General features: G+C 25.1%; 1 protein-coding gene across 4 annotated transcripts; it reads right to left on the bottom strand.

The window, feature by feature from the left end:
• Positions 1-1,101: 1,101 nt before the first annotated feature.
• LOC147907725 (uncharacterized) lies at positions 1,102-10,926 on the bottom strand. 4 transcript variants are annotated; one of them, XR_015546999.1, is made up of 3 exons: positions 9,838-10,080; positions 7,771-8,364; positions 1,102-2,205 (listed from the first exon to the last, which is right to left on the bottom strand). XR_015546999.1 is itself a non-coding variant. In XM_087412100.1 (3 exons), exons 1-3 carry the CDS (start codon positions 4,363-4,365, stop codon positions 2,141-2,143), a joined length of 381 nt encoding a protein of 126 aa, XP_087268226.1. In that variant the 5' UTR covers positions 4,366-5,782; the 3' UTR covers positions 1,102-2,140. The 4 variants fall into 4 exon arrangements, 1 of the variants encoding a protein (XP_087268226.1); XM_087412100.1 differs by lacking the exons at positions 7,771-8,364; positions 9,838-10,080 and adding exons at positions 2,979-3,191; positions 4,263-5,782; XR_015547001.1 differs by lacking the exon at positions 1,102-2,205 and adding an exon at positions 5,850-7,373 and having other exon boundaries at positions 9,838-10,926.
• Between the last annotated feature and the right edge of the window lie 8,011 nt (positions 10,927-18,937).

Raw genomic sequence — 18,937 nt, 5'->3', positions numbered from 1 at the left:
TAAAATCTTGATAAACATTGATACAGAATTTGGAGTCACCTAATAGAAATAGAAATCTAAATACAGCTAATAGAAATCTAAAAGTAATAATCCATAGTCGTTACAATCTATACACAAAAGTTCTTAAATTAAAATATATTTTACAAAAGCAAAATATGAAGATTTTTTCCCTATTCCATGCAAAGCTTGCATCGTTGCATTATTAATCCGATTTATTAAATAAATCAGCGATTTATGAATACAGGAATGATATAATTTGAAAGCTATAGATTTATAAAGCTTTTAAAATCTGGATAGTAATTATAATATGTTTAGTATAATTTATTCTCAGAATTATATCATTATATTTGGAATTACATCATTATATAGTTTCGAATTATTTGTGAAATTTATTTCACAAAGTAAATAAAAATTATTTGATAGTTTAAGTAGTATTAAAGAATTACATGAGTTAATTATTTTTCTTTCTAAAACAATGATTTCAGACAACCATATTAAGTTGAATCATGGTAAGAGCATTGTAATAAAGAACTTTATAAAAAACTTTAAGTATCGGCAACATGGGCGGCGTGGAAGGGCTTTTTAATGTGTAATAAATGCATTTTTTTCATATATTAATTTCAAAATAATAACAAATATGTCGACATACCAGTTATAAATTAATATAATAATAAATATTGCAGATTGGACAACATTATGAACATAAAAAAATAAACCGAAAGATTACATGGTTGTGTTATAACATAATATAAACGTGATTCATAGATTTTATTGAATCAGAAATTTATTGATTTATTTTAAATCATAAATATAATAAATCAGTGACACAAGAATAAATAAAATTATAGAGAAAAACAAAGTAAATAAAAGAGAGCAAAAATAAAAAAATATAATAACATTGCAAGAAACATAAAATACAATATTATATTTATATTTTTAGTAACAAGCAATAAATGCTCAAAATCACAAATAGCATGGCTACATTAAATTAATGCAACATTAATTAAAATTAATTTTATATATTGTCAAATATTTTTACATAAAACAAAATTAATAAATTTAATTTTTAGATATATGTAATAAAGTTATTACACTAATTATACCATGATAGTTATAGGCGAATTCTTAAAGCGACGAGATATATGAGACGGCATTTATTAGAAAAGATAAGAAGATATTATTCTAAATATAATATCAATTATTTACGAGGTGTCATTAAATTTCACATCGACAATTTCTTCAAGTACATATAGACAAATAAGATCGACGTAATATAGACAAGTAAGATCGACAAATGGGATACAAATAGATAATCTGTTATGTTAAACTTCTATATATCTTCGTTTCATCGTGAATTAAATAAATAAATCATGACAATTTTCTGAAGTGCTATAGTAATAATAATAATAATAATACGTTTACATTGAATTATTTATTTTAAAATTTATCATACATTAACTTTTGAAAAAATACAAATGCTGTGAATAAAGCATATTTCATTAGAATGTATAAACATAATAATTCAAATTGTAATATTAAGTATTCATGTTCGGTTCTTATATTTTAGGCTACCTTGGTATAATCCTAAAAAATATTATAAATGAGTCATAGAGTCATATTGGGATCTTAACATATTATTTGAGATCTCATACGGCTTTCTGATTGATTTAATATAAGAACGATTAATGAATACCGTGTTAAGATATGTGAATATTATTAATTCTGAATATAATCAAATCATAATTATAATTTTATACTTTGTACATTATAATTATGTTTTAATGGTATCGTTTTAGTCTTACAAATAATTGAATTAATAATTTTTCAGACTTTTTCTTCTAATAAAAGTAACATTCAAATTACCTTAAATAATTGGAATATTTTGATGAGAGTAATACTAGTTATTCCGAATAATTTAAATATTATAATCTCGGATATTTATACTTTTAGTAGAAATATAGTGTGTAAAATATGTAAAATTGTTTCAAAAAAATTCGATCATTTGAGAATTATGTAATATATAATACATTTAATTACTAAAACAACTAATAAATGATATATTTGTAGAAAAATTCTTTTCCTCGTCAAAAATGTATTAAGTATGGTTCATATAAATAATGAAATCCGCTCACATCCTTCGTTAATGATGTTGTTTTCGGCAAGTTATGAATCTCAGAACTTTGTTGTGCTCATCTAGATTTGAATCTGTAAGTGTAAATGCAATAAATATTAACTAAAAAATGTATAACTCTTATTTAATTAGCAGGTACAATACAGATAAATTTATAATACGGTATGCCTACACTATTTTATAACTTTATTTGAATACAGTATACACTATTTTCTGATTGTGTCAAACCAAAGATTCTTATTGTTCAAATGCCTTAAAAACTTAATATATTGGTTTAAATAATATCTAAAACTGAAATTAATGGACTAATTACTTGAATATAAAAAATAATTATCACTTCATATGAATATATCATAATACAAATTATGCGATCTTAATACACATCAAATTCAATTGTTTAACATAATTGTTTATAAGATTTCTAAAACACAAGCTTTAAAATAAACCAATAGTCTTAAAAATTACCATTATCATTTTCCGACTTTTCTGTTTGTAAGTCTGAATCAGATTAACTAAGAAGCTGAATCCACATTTCTTGCCATAGCTTCTTCTAATGATTTATTTATCGTTTCACTTATATTATCTTCTATAATGTTTATAGTTTCCATGTTTACGAAATGTCTTGTCAAATGTTCCTTAATGTCACTAATGCTAAATATATTAAAGTGCATACAGCAAGAAATGCATTTTATGTTACGATGTTCTAAATTCATTTCAAAATATTCATATAAATATGTACTTAGTATATCTTCTAATTTGTTTAATTCTAGCGAATGATATGTTCTCAGATGTATTTCTAAATTCGTTTTGTAATATCCACTCTTTAATACTAAATTACAAATTTTACATTTTGGAGAATATTTTACGTCTTCTATAAAATATTGCCATGTCAAGTCGCTTCGGTCAATGTCGTCAATTTCATCTTCGTCAATGCCATGAACACGAAGTAAATGTACTTTTGCCAATATTATGTTAGACATTGTCGCAGAACATTCACCTACGTTACATTCTATTCCATGATTTTTTCTGATACAATGTTTCCATATCCAAGATCTGTTTTCTGTAATTGTGTTCGCACAGTATTATATCGAATAATATTAAACCAAAAATTCTTATTATTTAAATGCTTTACAAATCGAATGTTTTAATGATGCAAATACTATTTGAAGATGAGAATGATTGATCAGATACTCAAATGCAAAAATTTCCATTAATCATCAGCATCAAAATATATGATTATAAATACGAATTATCCGCAATATTAATATAGACTAAATTTTGTTTGTACGGTTCTTAAGAATATAAATATATTAGGTGTTGGAATTAATTCGTAGCGTTTTTAATGAAAGAATGTTATTTATTTCACATGAGCATTAAAAAATACATTAATGAAAGTACTTCCCATCACTTGTAAAACGCTACGAATTAATTCCAACACCTAATATATAAAAAATTTAATTTTTAGACCTGTTATTCATATTTGTTTATTATTATTGAGCCATTTTATATGTATTTTTATATAAATTTTTTTATTCGACTCAATGATTTATAAGGTTGATAAAACATTTCACAATCAAATATCGGAAAAACTTTTATAATATTTCTAATAAACAAATGTTAATATCTAATTTTTTTATAAATGCGTATGAATAAATGTAGGAAAATAAGATAATTATAATTGTAAAACATTTACGAATGTAATGTCAGACTGAATTTCACGAAGAGGCTGCGTTATTCTTTCTAAGTAGACATTTAAATAAAAATTCAACCATTTTATTTAACTGAAAAATTTCTTAACCAAAATTGGGAATACGAACGAAGATGAAATGTCACAAAAGGTTATCACGTGAAAGCAAAGTTGAAAAATGTTATAACAATTTGTATTTTCCTAGATGCCAAATTGGCTACTTCTAGTGTTAAATACGTCGAACAGATCACAGCAAAGTCTGCATTTCATCCTTGGATTTTTACCAATTGGACACGTCACAATAGTTATATATTAAATACTATATTTTCTAATTGCTTTTTTACTATGGATGTTTTTCTAGCGGATAATTTTTTAAACTATATACGCACCGTAAATTACTTAATTACAAATCTTACATTTATTAACTAATATTTATTATCTTACGTCTTTTAAATTCATAATAATGCCCGACCAAGGGACTTCGACCACCTTCGTCAATTTTATTTTCGTCAATTTTTTCATCAAGAGTTGAATGTGCTTTCGCCATTTCAATTTCGTCACAAGTTTCTAAATCACATATATCACACTCTATTTTATCGTCATGTGTGTAGTATAACAGTTGCAAGGTAATGTTCAATCCGGCATTTCGTTCGCACGATACCTCAAATCATGTAATACTGAATATAACACGTCTAAACGATGAAGAAACGGAAGGTCGTAGCGTGACATATAAATCTTTGTTATTGATAAACATTGATACAGGGTATGATTTCGCCTAACAGCTAATAGCAACGATCCATTTGTAAGAATTCAGTAGTTATAGTTCAGAACTAGAAAGATCGAATTTGACGATTCTCCTAGAAAGATCGCAAAAGCCAATTTGACGCCGTGCATGTTCTTTTCGCAAGAGACAAATAGAAGTTATTGATATGTGTAGATAATTATATTTAACGATAATATCACTACTTTATTGAACATTTTAAGTCAGAAGTATTTCAACATAATTTTATACGACTGCAATATCAAACATAAGAGAGTCAAAAATAATAGATTGAATGTTGCGAAAAAGCAAATTGACTCTATCAGTTTTTCTAGGTAGATAATTAAATAAAAATTCAATTATTTAATATTATCGAGGAATTCTTTAATCGATATGAAAAATTAAATTAAGAATTATTATTATATATACGCTTTACAAAACTTTTAATGCAAATACTATTTAAAGCAGAGAATGACCAGTATACTCTAATAGATCAGTTACTCAAATGCGAAAATCTCTATTTATTAACAGCATTAAAATATTTGATAATAAATACGAATTGTGCATTAATTATAGAAACTGAATAACTAAATTTAGTTATTCAACTCAATAATTTATTAGGTTTATAAAACACATGTTCCAGACAACGTACAAATCTTTTATAATTTACACGATAAACAAATATTAAGTATTTAATTTCTTTACAAATATATATTAACAAGTGTTGGAAGATATGATATACAACTAATCGTAGTACTTACCTTAGTTTTCTTTAGGTTTTCTGTCTGTAAATGTGTATCAGTCTGATGAAAAGTTGGAGTCATTATTTCCTCCGATTTTTGAAGAATTTATTGATATAATTATATTATTTTCTACAGTATACATAGTTTCATCATTTATGCTATAAGCAGCTAAGTGCTGTATTATAACACGTAGTTCAAAATTAGAAAGACGATTCACCTAGAAGTCTCGCAGAAGCCATTTTGACACCTGGCCTTTTTCGTAAATAACAAATAGAAAGCAATGAAATTTTTAGATAATTATTTTAACAATAATATCACTAATTTATTTAACATTTTAAGACATAAATATATAAATACAGTTTTATACGAATGTAATATCAGACATAGGAGAGCCAAAAAAGGTTACAGCAAATTAAATGCTGCAAAGAAGCAAATTGGCTCCGTCGGTTTTCTTATATGTATATAATTAAATAAAAATTCAATTATTTGATATAAATGGGAAATTCTTTAATAAAAATTAAAAATATGAAAAATGATTAAATCAAAAAATTATCACATAAAAGTGAAATTTAAATGCAAATCTTATATTTAGAATATTTTTTCTCTTTTGCAAAATATTGCAGTTACAAGTTACTTTGGTTATCTTCGTCAATTATTTTTTCGATAATTTTTTGGTTAAGAAGTGAATGTGCTTTTGCCATTACAGTTTTATCACAAGTTTCAATACCACATATATCATTTTACCACACTTCATTTTATCATCCTGTGTTCTTCTATTACAATAGTTCCAAGATCATGTCCAATCCGACATTCTGCCCGCACAGTACCTTAGATCGTGTAATACTAAGTACAACACGCTAAGCAGTGAAGAAATTAATTTTATATATTGTTAATTTTTTTTATGTAACATAAAATAATTAAATTAAATTTTTTAATATATACAATAAAGTTATTACTCTAATTATACTATGACAGTTACAGGCGAATTCTTAAAGTGACGAGATATTCGAGACTGCAATCATTAGAAAAGATGTGAATATTAAGCCATCCACTTATTTACAAAGTATCTTTAAATTTGGCATAGATAATTCTTTTAAGTCCATTAATGCAATCAAATAAGCTCGGCAAGAGGGATGCAAATAGACAATCTATTATTTTGAACTTCTATGTATCTTCGTTTCATCGTGAATTAAATAAATAAATCATGTCAATTTTCTGAAGTGCTATAGTAATAATAATAATACGTTTACATTGTATCATTTATTTTACAATTTATCATACATTAACTTTTGAACAAAATACAAATGCTGTGTATAAAGCATATTTTATTAGAATGTATAAATCATAATTCAAATTGTAATATTCTATATATTGTAATATAAGGTATTCATGATCGGTTCTTATAATTTAGGCCATCTTAGGTATAATCCTAAATAATATTATGCGTCATAGAGTTATAAATGTCATATTGGGATCTTAACACATTATTTGAGATCTCGACTTTCTGATTGATTTAATATAAGAAGGATTAATGAATACCGTGTTAAGATATGTGAATATTATTAATTCTGAATATAATCAAATCATAATTATAATTCTATACTTTGTACATTATAATTATGTTTTAATGATATCGTTTTAGTCTTAAAAATAATAGTTTGAATCAATCATTTTTCAGACATTTCTTCTAATAAAAGTAATATTTAAATTACCTAAATAATTGGAATACTTTTATAAGAGTATTATTAATTATTTAGAATAATTTAAATATTATAATCTCGGATATTTATACTTCTAGTAGAAATATAGTGTGTAAAATATATAAAATTGTTTCAAAAAAATTCGATCATTTGAGAATTATTAATATATAATACATTTAATTATTAAAACAACTAATAAATGATATATTTGTAGAAAAATTCTTTTCCTCGTCAAAAATGTATTAAATATGGCCCATATAAAAAATGAAATCCGCTCACATCCTTCGTTAATGATGTTGCTTTCGGCAAGTTATGAATCTCAGAACTTTGTTGTGCTCATCTTGATTTGAATCTGTAAGTGTAAATGCAATAAATATTAACTAAAAAATGTATAACTCTTATTTAATTAGCAGGTACAATACAGATAAATTTAGTTGAATACGATATACCTACACTTTTTTATAACTTTATTTGAATGCAGTATACACTATTTTCTGATTGTATCAAACCAAAGATTCTTATTGTTCAAATGCCTTAAAAACTTAATATATTGGTTTAAATAATATCCAAAACTGAAATTAACGGACTAATTACTCGAATATAAAAAATAATTATGTACTTCATATGAATATATCATAATACAAATTATCCGATCTTAATACACATCAAATTCAATTGTTTAACTTAATTGTTTATAAAATTTCTAAAATACAAGCTTTAAAATAAACCAATATAGTCTTAAAAATTACCATTATCATTTTCCAACTTTTCTGTCTGTAAGGCTGAGTCAGACTAATGAGAATCTGAATACATGTTTCTTACCATAGCTTCTTCTAATGATTTATTTATCGTTTCACTTATATTATCTTCTATAATGTTAATAGTTTCCATGTTTACGAAATGTCTTGTCAAATGTTTCTTAATGTCATTAATACTAAGTAGGTTAAAGTACTTATAGCAAGAAATGCATTTTATCTTACGATATTCTAAATCCATTTCAAAATATTCATATAGACATATATTTAGTGTATCTTCTAATTTGTGTAACTCTACTAAATGATATTTTCTCAGATGCATTTCTAAATTCAATTTGTAATATCCACTCTCTATTACTACATTACAAATTTTACATTTTGGAGAATATTTTACGTCTTCTATAAAATATTGCCATATCAAGTCGCTTCGGTCAATGTCGTCAATTTCGTCTTCGTCAATGCCATGAACACGAAGTAAATGTACTTTTACCAATATTTTGTTAGACATTGTCGCAGAACATTCACCTACGTTACATTCCACTCTATTATTTTTTCTGATACAATGTTTCCATATCCAAGATCTGTTTTCTGTAATTGTGTTCGCACAGTATTATATCGAATAATATTAAACCAAAAATTCTTATTATTTAAATGCTTTACAAATCGAATGTTTTAATGATGCAAATACTATTTGAAGATGAGAATGATTGATCAGATACTCAAATGCAAAAATTTTCATTAATTATCAGCATCAAAATATATGATTATAAATACGAATTATCCGCAATGTTAATATAGACTAAATTTTGTTTGTATGGTTCTTAAGAATATAAATATGTATAAAAAATTTAATGTTTAGCCCTGTTATTCATATTTGTTTATTATTATTGAGCCATTTTATGTGTATTTTTATATAAATTTTATTATTCGACTCAATGATTTATTAAACACTTCACAATCAAATGTCGGAAAAATTTTTGTAATTTTTCTAATAAACAAATGTTAATATCTAATTTTTTTATAAATGCATATGAATAAGTGTAAGAGAATAAGATATACAAATAGCCGTAACATTTGTATATCATAATAAATACGTATTTCCAACATTGATATAGACTAAATTTAGTTATTCAACTTAATAATTTATAAGGTACAATTTATAAAGCACACGTTTCTGATATGGGACAAAACTTCTATAATTTTTACGACAAACAAATACGAATAATCGTAATATATATCATCGTTGTCTTTCGGGTCTACTATCTGTAAATCGGTATCAGTTTGATGAGAAGATGAAGAAGAAGCACGTTATTTCTTTCAGTTACTAATAGATTTAATGATATAATTATATTATTATTTATAGTACATATTTTCATTATTTATGCTATATGCAGACAAATGCTCTATCATATCACATGGCTTAAAACTAGAAAGTCCGGATTTGATGATCCTCCTAAAAAGATCGTAGAATCCAATTTGACACCAAGCAAATTTTTTTTTAGTGACAAATAGAAGGTAATGAAACATATAGATAATTATATTTAACATTAATATCACTAATTTAATGAACAGTTTAATATGTAATGAACAATAAATATGTAATTATAATTATAAAACATTTACGAATGCAATGTCAGACTGAATTTCACGAAGAGGCTGCGTTATTCTTTCTAGGTAGACATTTAAATAAAAATTCAACCATTTTATTTAACTGAAAAATTTCTTAACCAAAATTGGGAATACGAACGAAGATGAAAAGTCACAAAAGGTTATCACGTGAAAGCAAAGTTGAAAAATGTTATAACAATTTGTATTTTCCTAGATGCCAAATTGGCTACTTCTAGTGTTAAATATGTCGAACAGATCACAGCAAAGTCTGCATTTCATCCTTGGATTTTTACCAATTGGACACGTCACAATGGTTATATATTAAATACTATATTTTCTAATTGCTTTTTTACTATGGATGTTTTTCTAGCGGATAATTTTTTAAACTATATACGCACCGTTAATTACTTAATTACAAATCTTACATTTATTAACTAATATTTATTATCTTACGTCTTTTAAATTCATAATAATGCCCGACCAAGGGACTTCGACCACCTTCGTCAATTTTATTTTCGTCAATTTTTTCATCAAGAGTTGAATGTGCTTTCGCCATTTCAATTTCGTCACAAGTTTCTAAATCACATATATCACACTCTATTTTATCGTCATGTGTGTAGTATAACAGTTGCAAGGTAATGTTCAATCCGGCATTTCGTTCGCACGATACCTCAAATCATGTAACACTGAATATAACACGTCTAAACGATGAAGAAACGGAAGGTCGTAGCGTGACATATAAATCTTTGTTATTGATAAACATTGATACAGGGTATGATTTCGCCTAACAGCTAATAGCAACGATCCATTTGTAAGAATTCAGTAGTTATAGTTCAGAACTAGAAAGATCGAATTTGACGATTCTCCTAGAAAGATCGCAAAAGCCAATTTGACGCCGTGCATGTTCTTTTCGCAAGAGACAAATAGAAGTTATTGATATGTGTAGATAATTATATTTAACGATAATATCACTACTTTATTGAACATTTTAAGTCAGAAGTATTTCAACATAATTTTATACGACTGCAATATCAAACATAAGAGAGTCAAAAACAATAGATTGAATGTTGCGAAAAAGCAAATTGACTCTATCAGTTTTTCTAGGTAGATAATTAAATAAAAATTCAATTATTTAATATTATCGAGGAATTCTTTAATCGATATGAAAAATTAAATTAAGAATTATTATTATATATACGCTTTACAAAACTTTTAATGCAAATACTATTTAAAGCAGAGAATGACCAGTATACTCTAATAGACCAGTTACTCAAATGCGAAAATCTCTATTTATTAACAGCATTAAAATATTTGATAATAAATACGAATTGTGCATTAATTATAGAAACTGAATAACTAAATTTAGTTATTCAACTCAATAATTTATTAGGTTTATAAAACACATGTTCCAGACAACGTACAAATCTTTTATAATTTACACGATAAACAAATATTAAGTATTTAATTTCTTTACAAATATATATTAACAAGTGTTGGAAGATATGATATACAACTAATCGTAGTACTTACCTTAGTCTTCTTTAGGTTTTCTGTCTGTAAATGTGTATCAGTCTGATGAAAAGTTGAAGTCATTATTTCCTCCGATTTTTGAAGAATTTATTGATATAATTATATTATTTTCTACAGTATACATAGTTTCATCATTTATGCTATAAGCAGCTAAGTGCTGTATTATAACACGTAGTTCAAAATTAGAAAGACGATTCACCTAGAAGTCTCGCAGAAGCCATTTTGACACCTGGCCTTTTTCGTAAATAACAAATAGAAAGCAATGAAATTTTTAGATAATTATTTTAACAATAATATCACTAATTTATTTAACATTTTAAGACATAAATATATAAATACAGTTTTATACGAATGTATTAGGTGTTGGAATTAATTCGTAGCGTTTTACAAGTGATGGGAAGTACTTTCATTAATGTATTTTTTAATGCTCATGTGAAATAAATAACATTCTTTCATTAAAAAACGCTACGAATTAATTCCAACACCTAATAATATCAGACATAGGAGAGCCAAAAAAGGTTACAGCAAATTAAATGCTGCAAAGAAGCAAATTGGCTCCGTCGGTTTTCTTATATGTATATAATTAAATAAAAATTCAATTATTTGATATAAATGGGAAATTCTTTAATAAAAATTAAAAATATGAAAAATGATTAAATCAAAAAATTATCACATAAAAGTGAAATTTAAATGCAAATCTTATATTTAGAATATTTTTTCTCTTTTGCAAAATATTGCAGTTACAAGTTACTTTGGTTATCTTCGTCAATTATTTTTTCGATAATTTTTTGGTTAAGAAGTGAATGTGCTTTTGCCATTACAGTTTTATCACAAGTTTCAATATCACATATATCATTTTACCACACTTCATTTTATCATCCTGTGTTCTTCTATTACAATAGTTCCAAGATCATGTCCAATCCGACATTCTACCCGCACAGTACCTTAGATCGTGTAATACTAAGTACAACACGCTAAGCAGTGAAGAAATTAATTTTATATATTGTTAATTTTTTTTATGTAACATAAAATAATTAAATTAAATTTTTTAATATATACAATAAAGTTATTACTCTAATTATACTATGACAGTTACAGGCGAATTCTTAAAGTGACGAGATATTCGAGACTGCAATCATTGGAAAAGATGTGAATATTAAGCCATCCACTTATTTACAAAGTATCTTTAAATTTGGCATAGATAATTCTTTTAAGTCCATTAATGCAATCAAATAAGCTCGGCAAGAGGGATGCAAATAGACAATCTATTATTTTGAACTTCTATGTATCTTCGTTTCATCGTGAATTAAATAAATAAATCATGTCAATTTTCTGAAGTGCTATAGTAATAATAATAATACGTTTACATTGTATCATTTATTTTACAATTTATCATACATTAACTTTTGAACAAAATACAAATGCTGTGTATAAAGCATATTTTATTAGAATGTATAAATCATAATTCAAATTGTAATATTCTATATATTGTAATATAAGGTATTCATGATCGGTTCTTATAATTTAGGCCATCTTAGGTATAATCCTAAATAATATTATGCGTCATAGAGTTATAAATGTCATATTGGGATCTTAACACATTATTTGAGATCTCGACTTTCTGATTGATTTAATATAAGAAGAATTAATGAATATGTGTTAAGATATGTGAATATTATTAATTCTGAATATAATCAAATCATTATTATAATTGTATACTTTGTACATTATAATTATGTTTTAATGGTATCGTTTTAGTCTTACAAATAATAGTTTGAATCAATCATTTTTCAGACATTTCTTCTAATAAAAGTAATATTTAAATTACCTAAATAATTGGAATACTTTTATAAGAGTATTATTAATTATTTAGAATAATTTAAATATTATAATCTCGGATATTTATACTTCTAGTAGAAATATAGTGTGTAAAATATATAAAATTGTTTCAAAAAAATTCGATCATTTGAGAATTATTTAATATATAATACATTTAATTATTAAAACAACTAATAAATGATATATTTGTAGAAAAATTCTTTTCCTCGTCAAAAATGTATTAAATATGGCTCATATAAAAAATGAAATCCGCTCACATCCCTCGTTAATGATGTTGTTTTCGACAAGTTATGAATCTCAGAACTTTGTTGTGCTCATCTTGATTTGAATCTGTAAGTGTAAATGCAATAAATATTAACTAAAAAATGTATTCACTATTTTCTGATTGTATCAAACCAAAGATTCGTATTGTACAAATGCCTTAAAAACTTGATATATTGGTTTAAATAATATCTAAAACTGAAAATAATGGACTAATTACTCGAATATAAAAAATAATTATTACTTCATATGAATATATCATAATACAAATTATCCGATCTTAATACACATTAAATTCAATTGTTTAACTTAATTGTTTATAAGATTTCTAAAACACAAGCTTTAAAATAAATGGATATAGTCTTAAAAATTACCATTATCATTTTCCGACTTTTCTGTTTGTAAGTCTGAATCAGATTAACTAAGAAGTTGAATCCACGTTTCTTGCCATAGCTTCTTCTAATGATTTATTTATCGTTTTATTTATATTATCTTCTATAATGTTTATAGTTTCCATGTTTACGAAATGTCTTGTCAAATGTTTCTTCATGTCACTAATTCTAAATATGTTAAAGTGCACACAGCAAGAAATGCATTTTATCTTACGATGTTCTAAATTCACTTCAAAATATTCATATAGGTATGTATTTAGTATATCTTCTAATTTCTTTAATTCTAGCGGATGACGTGTTCTCAGATGCTTTTCTAAATTCAGTTTGTAATATCCATTCTCTAATACAATATTACAAATTTTACATTTTGGAGAATATTTTACGTCTTCTATAAAATATTGCCACATCAAGTCGCTTCGGTCAATGTCATCAATTTCATCTTCGTCAATGCCATGAACACGATATAAATGTACTTTTGCCAATATTATCGTAGACATTGTCGCAGAACATTCACTTACGTTACATTCTATTTTACGATTTTTTTTGATACAATGTTTCCATATCCAATATTTGTTATCTGTAATTGTGTTCGCACAGTATATTATATCGTATAATATTAAACCAAAAATTCTTATTATTTAAATGCTTTACAAATCGAATGTTTTAATGCAAATACTATTTGAAGATGAGAATGATTGACCAGATACTCAAATGCAAAAATTTCCATTAATCATCAACATCAAAATATATGATTATAAATACGAATTATCCGCAATATTAATATAGACTAAATTTTGTTTGTATGGTTCGTAAGAATATAAATATATATAAAAAATTTAATTCTTAACCCATCTGTTATTCGTATTTGTTTATTATGATTGAGCCATTGTATGTTTATTTTTATATAAATTTTGTTATTCGACACAATGATTTATAAGGTTTATAAAACACTTCACAATCAAATATCGGAAAAACTTTTGTAATTTTTCTAATAAACAAATGTTAATATCTAATTTTTTTATAAATGCGTATGAATAAATGTAGGAGAATAAGATATACAAATAGCCATAACACTTGTATATCATAATAAATATGTATTATCCAACATTATTATAGACTAAATTTAGTTATTCAACTTAATAATTTATAAGGTACAATTTATAAAACACACGTTTCTGATATGGGACAAAACTTTTATAATTTTTACGATAAACAAATACGAATAATCGTAATATATATCGTCGTCTTTCGGGTCTTTTATCTGTAAATCAGTATTAGTTTGATGAGAAGTTGAAGTTAATTCTTTCAGTTACTGATAGATTTAATGATATAATTATATTATTATTTATACATATTTTCATTATTTATTCTATATGCAGACAAATGCTCTATTATATCTCATGGTTTAAAACTAGAAAGTTCGGATTTGACGATCCTCCTAAAAAAATCGTAGAATCCAATTTGATATCAAGCATATTTTTTTTTTTTATAACAAATAGAAGGTAATGAAACGTGTAGATAATTTTATTTAATAATAGTATCATTAATTTACTGAACAGTTTAAATATGTAAATATAATTGTAAAACATATACGAATGCAATATCAGACATAAGAAAGCCAAAAGAAGTGACGTCAGACTGAATTTCGCGAAGAAGCAAATTGGCTACGTTAATCTTTGTAGGTTTAGACATTTATTAGACATTTAAACAAAAATTCAATCATTTTATATAACTGAAAAATTTCTTAAACGAAATTAGGAATACTAACAATGATGAAAAGTCACAAAAGGTTATCACATGAAAGCAAAATTGAAAAATATTATAATATATTATAACAATTTGTATTTCCCGAGGAGCCAAATTGACTATTTCGGTCCTTTTAGTGTTAAATACGTCGAACAGATCATAGCAAAATCTGCTTTTCATTCCTGGATTTATTATCAATTGGTCATGCTACAATGGTCATATATTAACCATTGTATTTTCTAATTGCTTTTTTAGTAGTATATGTTTTTCTAGCAGATAATTTTCTAATGCCCAATTTCTTCACTTCTAAATAACTTTATGTCAGATTGTAATGGAGATATCTCCTGGATAAGGTTATCCGCAGCTTATCTGAAGAAATTGTAATCCTTACATGCACCGTAAATTACTTGATTGCAAATCTTACATTTAGGAGAATATTTTCCTTTTTCTGTAAAATGTTGCTGGAACAAATTGCTTCGACTAACTTTGTCAGTTACGTTTTCGTCAATTTTTCCAAGAGGTAAGTGTACTTTCGTCATTGTAATTTCGTCACAAGTTTCAATACCACATATTTCACACTTTATTTTATTATCATGTGTTGTAGTATAATAGTTCCATGATGATGTCCAATCTGACATTTTGTCCGCACGATATCTTAGTTCGTGTAATACTAAATACAACACGTCGCAGTGAAGAAATGTTTGCGGAAAGTCGTAATGTGATATAAATTCTTTGTTAAAATATTGATAAACATTGTTACAAGGTTTGAATTCGTCTAACAATTAATAGTACTCATCCACTTATAGTAATTCAGTTGTTATAGTTCTACGTATACAAGTATTCAATTTAAAGTATATTTTACGAATCCAATATATAATTTTTTTTTTTGCATATAATGTTTGCACTTTTGCATTATTAATTCGTTTTATTAAATAAAACAGCGATTTATAAATGCGAATCGAAATAATAGGTATAATTTGAAAACAATAGATTTAAAACGCTTTTAAAATCTGGATGGTAATTAATTCATTTAGTATAATTTATTTTCACAGTTATATCATTATGTGCTTCAAATTATTTATAAAATTTATTTCACATAGTAAATAAAAATTGGTTAATAATTTTTATTATAGGTTTTTTTAATTAATTTTTTTTTTCTAAAACAATTATCTCAGACAAATAAATTATAAATTTATTCAGCAAAGTTTTTCAACAAAGATTAACATCTTTTTAATATACGTACATCAAAAATTAAATTAAATTATCAAGCAATTTTTAGTCTGATTTGATCAGATGTCTGATTGAGCATCAAATTACTAAAAATTGCTTGACAATTTAATTTAATTTGTGCTATTATTATTGTAATATATAGTAGCATTAAAATAGCATTAATATAGTAATTTAATTGCATTTATAAATCTGGAAAATCAATTTGGCGCGTGAATGACTACAAATTATTATATTATATATATGCAGTACATATATAGTATGTATATAATTCACATTGAATTATTAAGCATTAAAGATCCAACTTTGACTGTTATAGGCATATAATTTCTAGTGTTGATTCTCATATGCGGTGTACAATAAAGATTCTTAATATTGCAAATATATTATGTTCTATCATGATCAGAGCAGTATAAGCTTTATAAAAAACTTTAATGATTGGCAGCGTTATTACTGCGATGAAAGTTCTTTAGTGTGTAGTATTAAATGCTCTTTTTTCAAATTAATTCAAATTAAAATCAAATAAAAAACATGTTGATGCTATCAGCTGTAAAGTAATATCTATTTTATATTATATATCTTTTTAAAAAAAGAAAAAATATACGCCAAGTGCACAAAAAGGTATTGAATACATTCTTCTTAATGAAAAACAGATCTGAAATAAATGTAATTAGCCAAGTATTTCATTATGCAAGACACATAAGATAGATTGAAAGTGACAAAATTGTCAATTGGATTATAGTGAAGAGATAACTTAGCGCGTAAAAACGCAATATTCTAGGGCCAATATGTTTTCATAATACAGAAATTATTTGCAATGCGAATTGATAAAAAGGTTATTACATACAATATTCTGCAGATATATGCAATATATGAAAATATAACTCAATGAAGAAGAGATGTTAATAAATGCTTACTTATCTTGAAAATTCATTACCTATAAAGTTTCTTTATCTATATATTATCAATATTATTATTAGAGTCCAACTGAAATTTTTATCGAAAAAAATATTCATTACATGTTAGTTTTAATTGAAAGCATACAGTTCTTCTTCATAAATATCAATTTAATGTGTAATTTTTGTATCAATAATTAAATTATGATGTTTATGAAAAAGAAGTGCTTATATTTTTTAGTCAAAATTAACACAACCGAAATTTTGAATTTCGATTTCGACTGAAATTTAATTAGTGTTTCAATAAATTATGATAATTATGAAGAAAAAGTATACGATAAATAGTATTAAGTATCTTCCTTCCGTATTAATTAAATCAAATAAAAAATATGTTGATGATATCACCTATAAATTAATGTAACTATTTCATATGTATACCATATATATATATATATATATATATATCTATATATATATATATATTTATGTGTACATGCATATATACAATATTGTAATCATTCGCGCGCCAAATTGATTTTCCGGATTTATAAACAATTAAACTAATATATATATATATATATATATATATATATATATATATATTGCGGGTTGGACAACATTATGAATGTAAAAGTAAGCTGAAAGATTATACGTTTGTGTGTCATAGCGCAATCTAAGCGAATTACTTAAAAAATCAAAGATTTTATCGAATTACTTAAAAAATCAATGACATAAGAATAAATAAAATTATAGAGAAAAATAAAATAAATAAAATAGAGCAAAAATAAGAAAATACAACACTGCAAAAAATATAAAATATTAGATAAGGAGTAACTATATTTTTAGTAGCACGAATAAATAGATGCTCACAGAATCATAGCACGGCCATAGTAAATTAATATAATGTTAATTAAAATTAATTTTGTATTTTGTCAAATATTTTTACAAAAAATATAAAATTAATAAATTTAATTTTAGATATGTACAATAAAAACTACTGCATTACATAAAGATTATGCGTTTCGCGTTTTCTTCGTGCCAGACCATTCTTGGAATGCCAATGTTTCGTGAACCTTGTAGTTCACTTCATCAGGACGAGGAGCAGTCTGATACTCAGTATGAAGTGGACTGCAAGGTTCACGAAACGTTGGCATTCCAAGAATGGATCTGGACACGGAGGAAACCCGCGAAACGCATAATCTTTATATAAAAAGCACCCGTAGAAGTTTCAAGAATATTATCAGCTACTATACTAATTATACCATGACATTGATGGATAAATTCTTAAAGTGACGGATATTTGAGACCGCAAACAATTGAAAAGGTCAGAATATTTACGACAATCATTTACAAATCATTAAATTTGGCATGGATAATTCTTTCAAGTCTATTAATGCAAACAAATAAGCTAGATAAGAGGGGTAAATAGACAATCTATTATGTTTAAAACATATTTTATTAAAAGATATAAACATTATAATTCAATTGTTTAACTCACATTGTAACATTAAGATCAGTATTCGTAATTGGATCTTATATGTAAGATTATCTTAAGTATAATCTTAAGATGTTACTCAATCAGAGAACCATATTGGGATCTTAAGTTATTACTTAAGATTGATTCGTAATATCTTAAGGTTATTACTTAATGTTCTTAAAATG

The sequence above is a fragment of the Acromyrmex echinatior genome, chromosome 12 (assembly GCF_024713525.1).
Source record: "Acromyrmex echinatior isolate Ae372 chromosome 12, ASM2471352v2, whole genome shotgun sequence".
NCBI lineage: Eukaryota > Metazoa > Arthropoda > Insecta > Hymenoptera > Formicidae > Acromyrmex > Acromyrmex echinatior.
Note: the sequence above shows the minus strand (reverse complement) of the source record. Positions and strands in the feature narration are given on the sequence as shown.

Coding starts and splice junctions, on each gene's coding strand:
- LOC147907725 (XM_087412100.1), bottom strand. CDS start 4,365: ATGGCGAAAGCACATTCAACTCTTGATGAAAAAATTGACGAAAATAAA. Junction 3,192..4,262: donor TTATTATGAATTTAAAAGAC/GTAAGATAATAA, acceptor ACACAATTACAG/AAAACAGATCTTGGATATGG. Junction 2,206..2,978: donor CGTAAAATATTCTCCAAAAT/GTAAAATTTGTA, acceptor TTACACTTACAG/ATTCAAATCTAGATGAGCAC.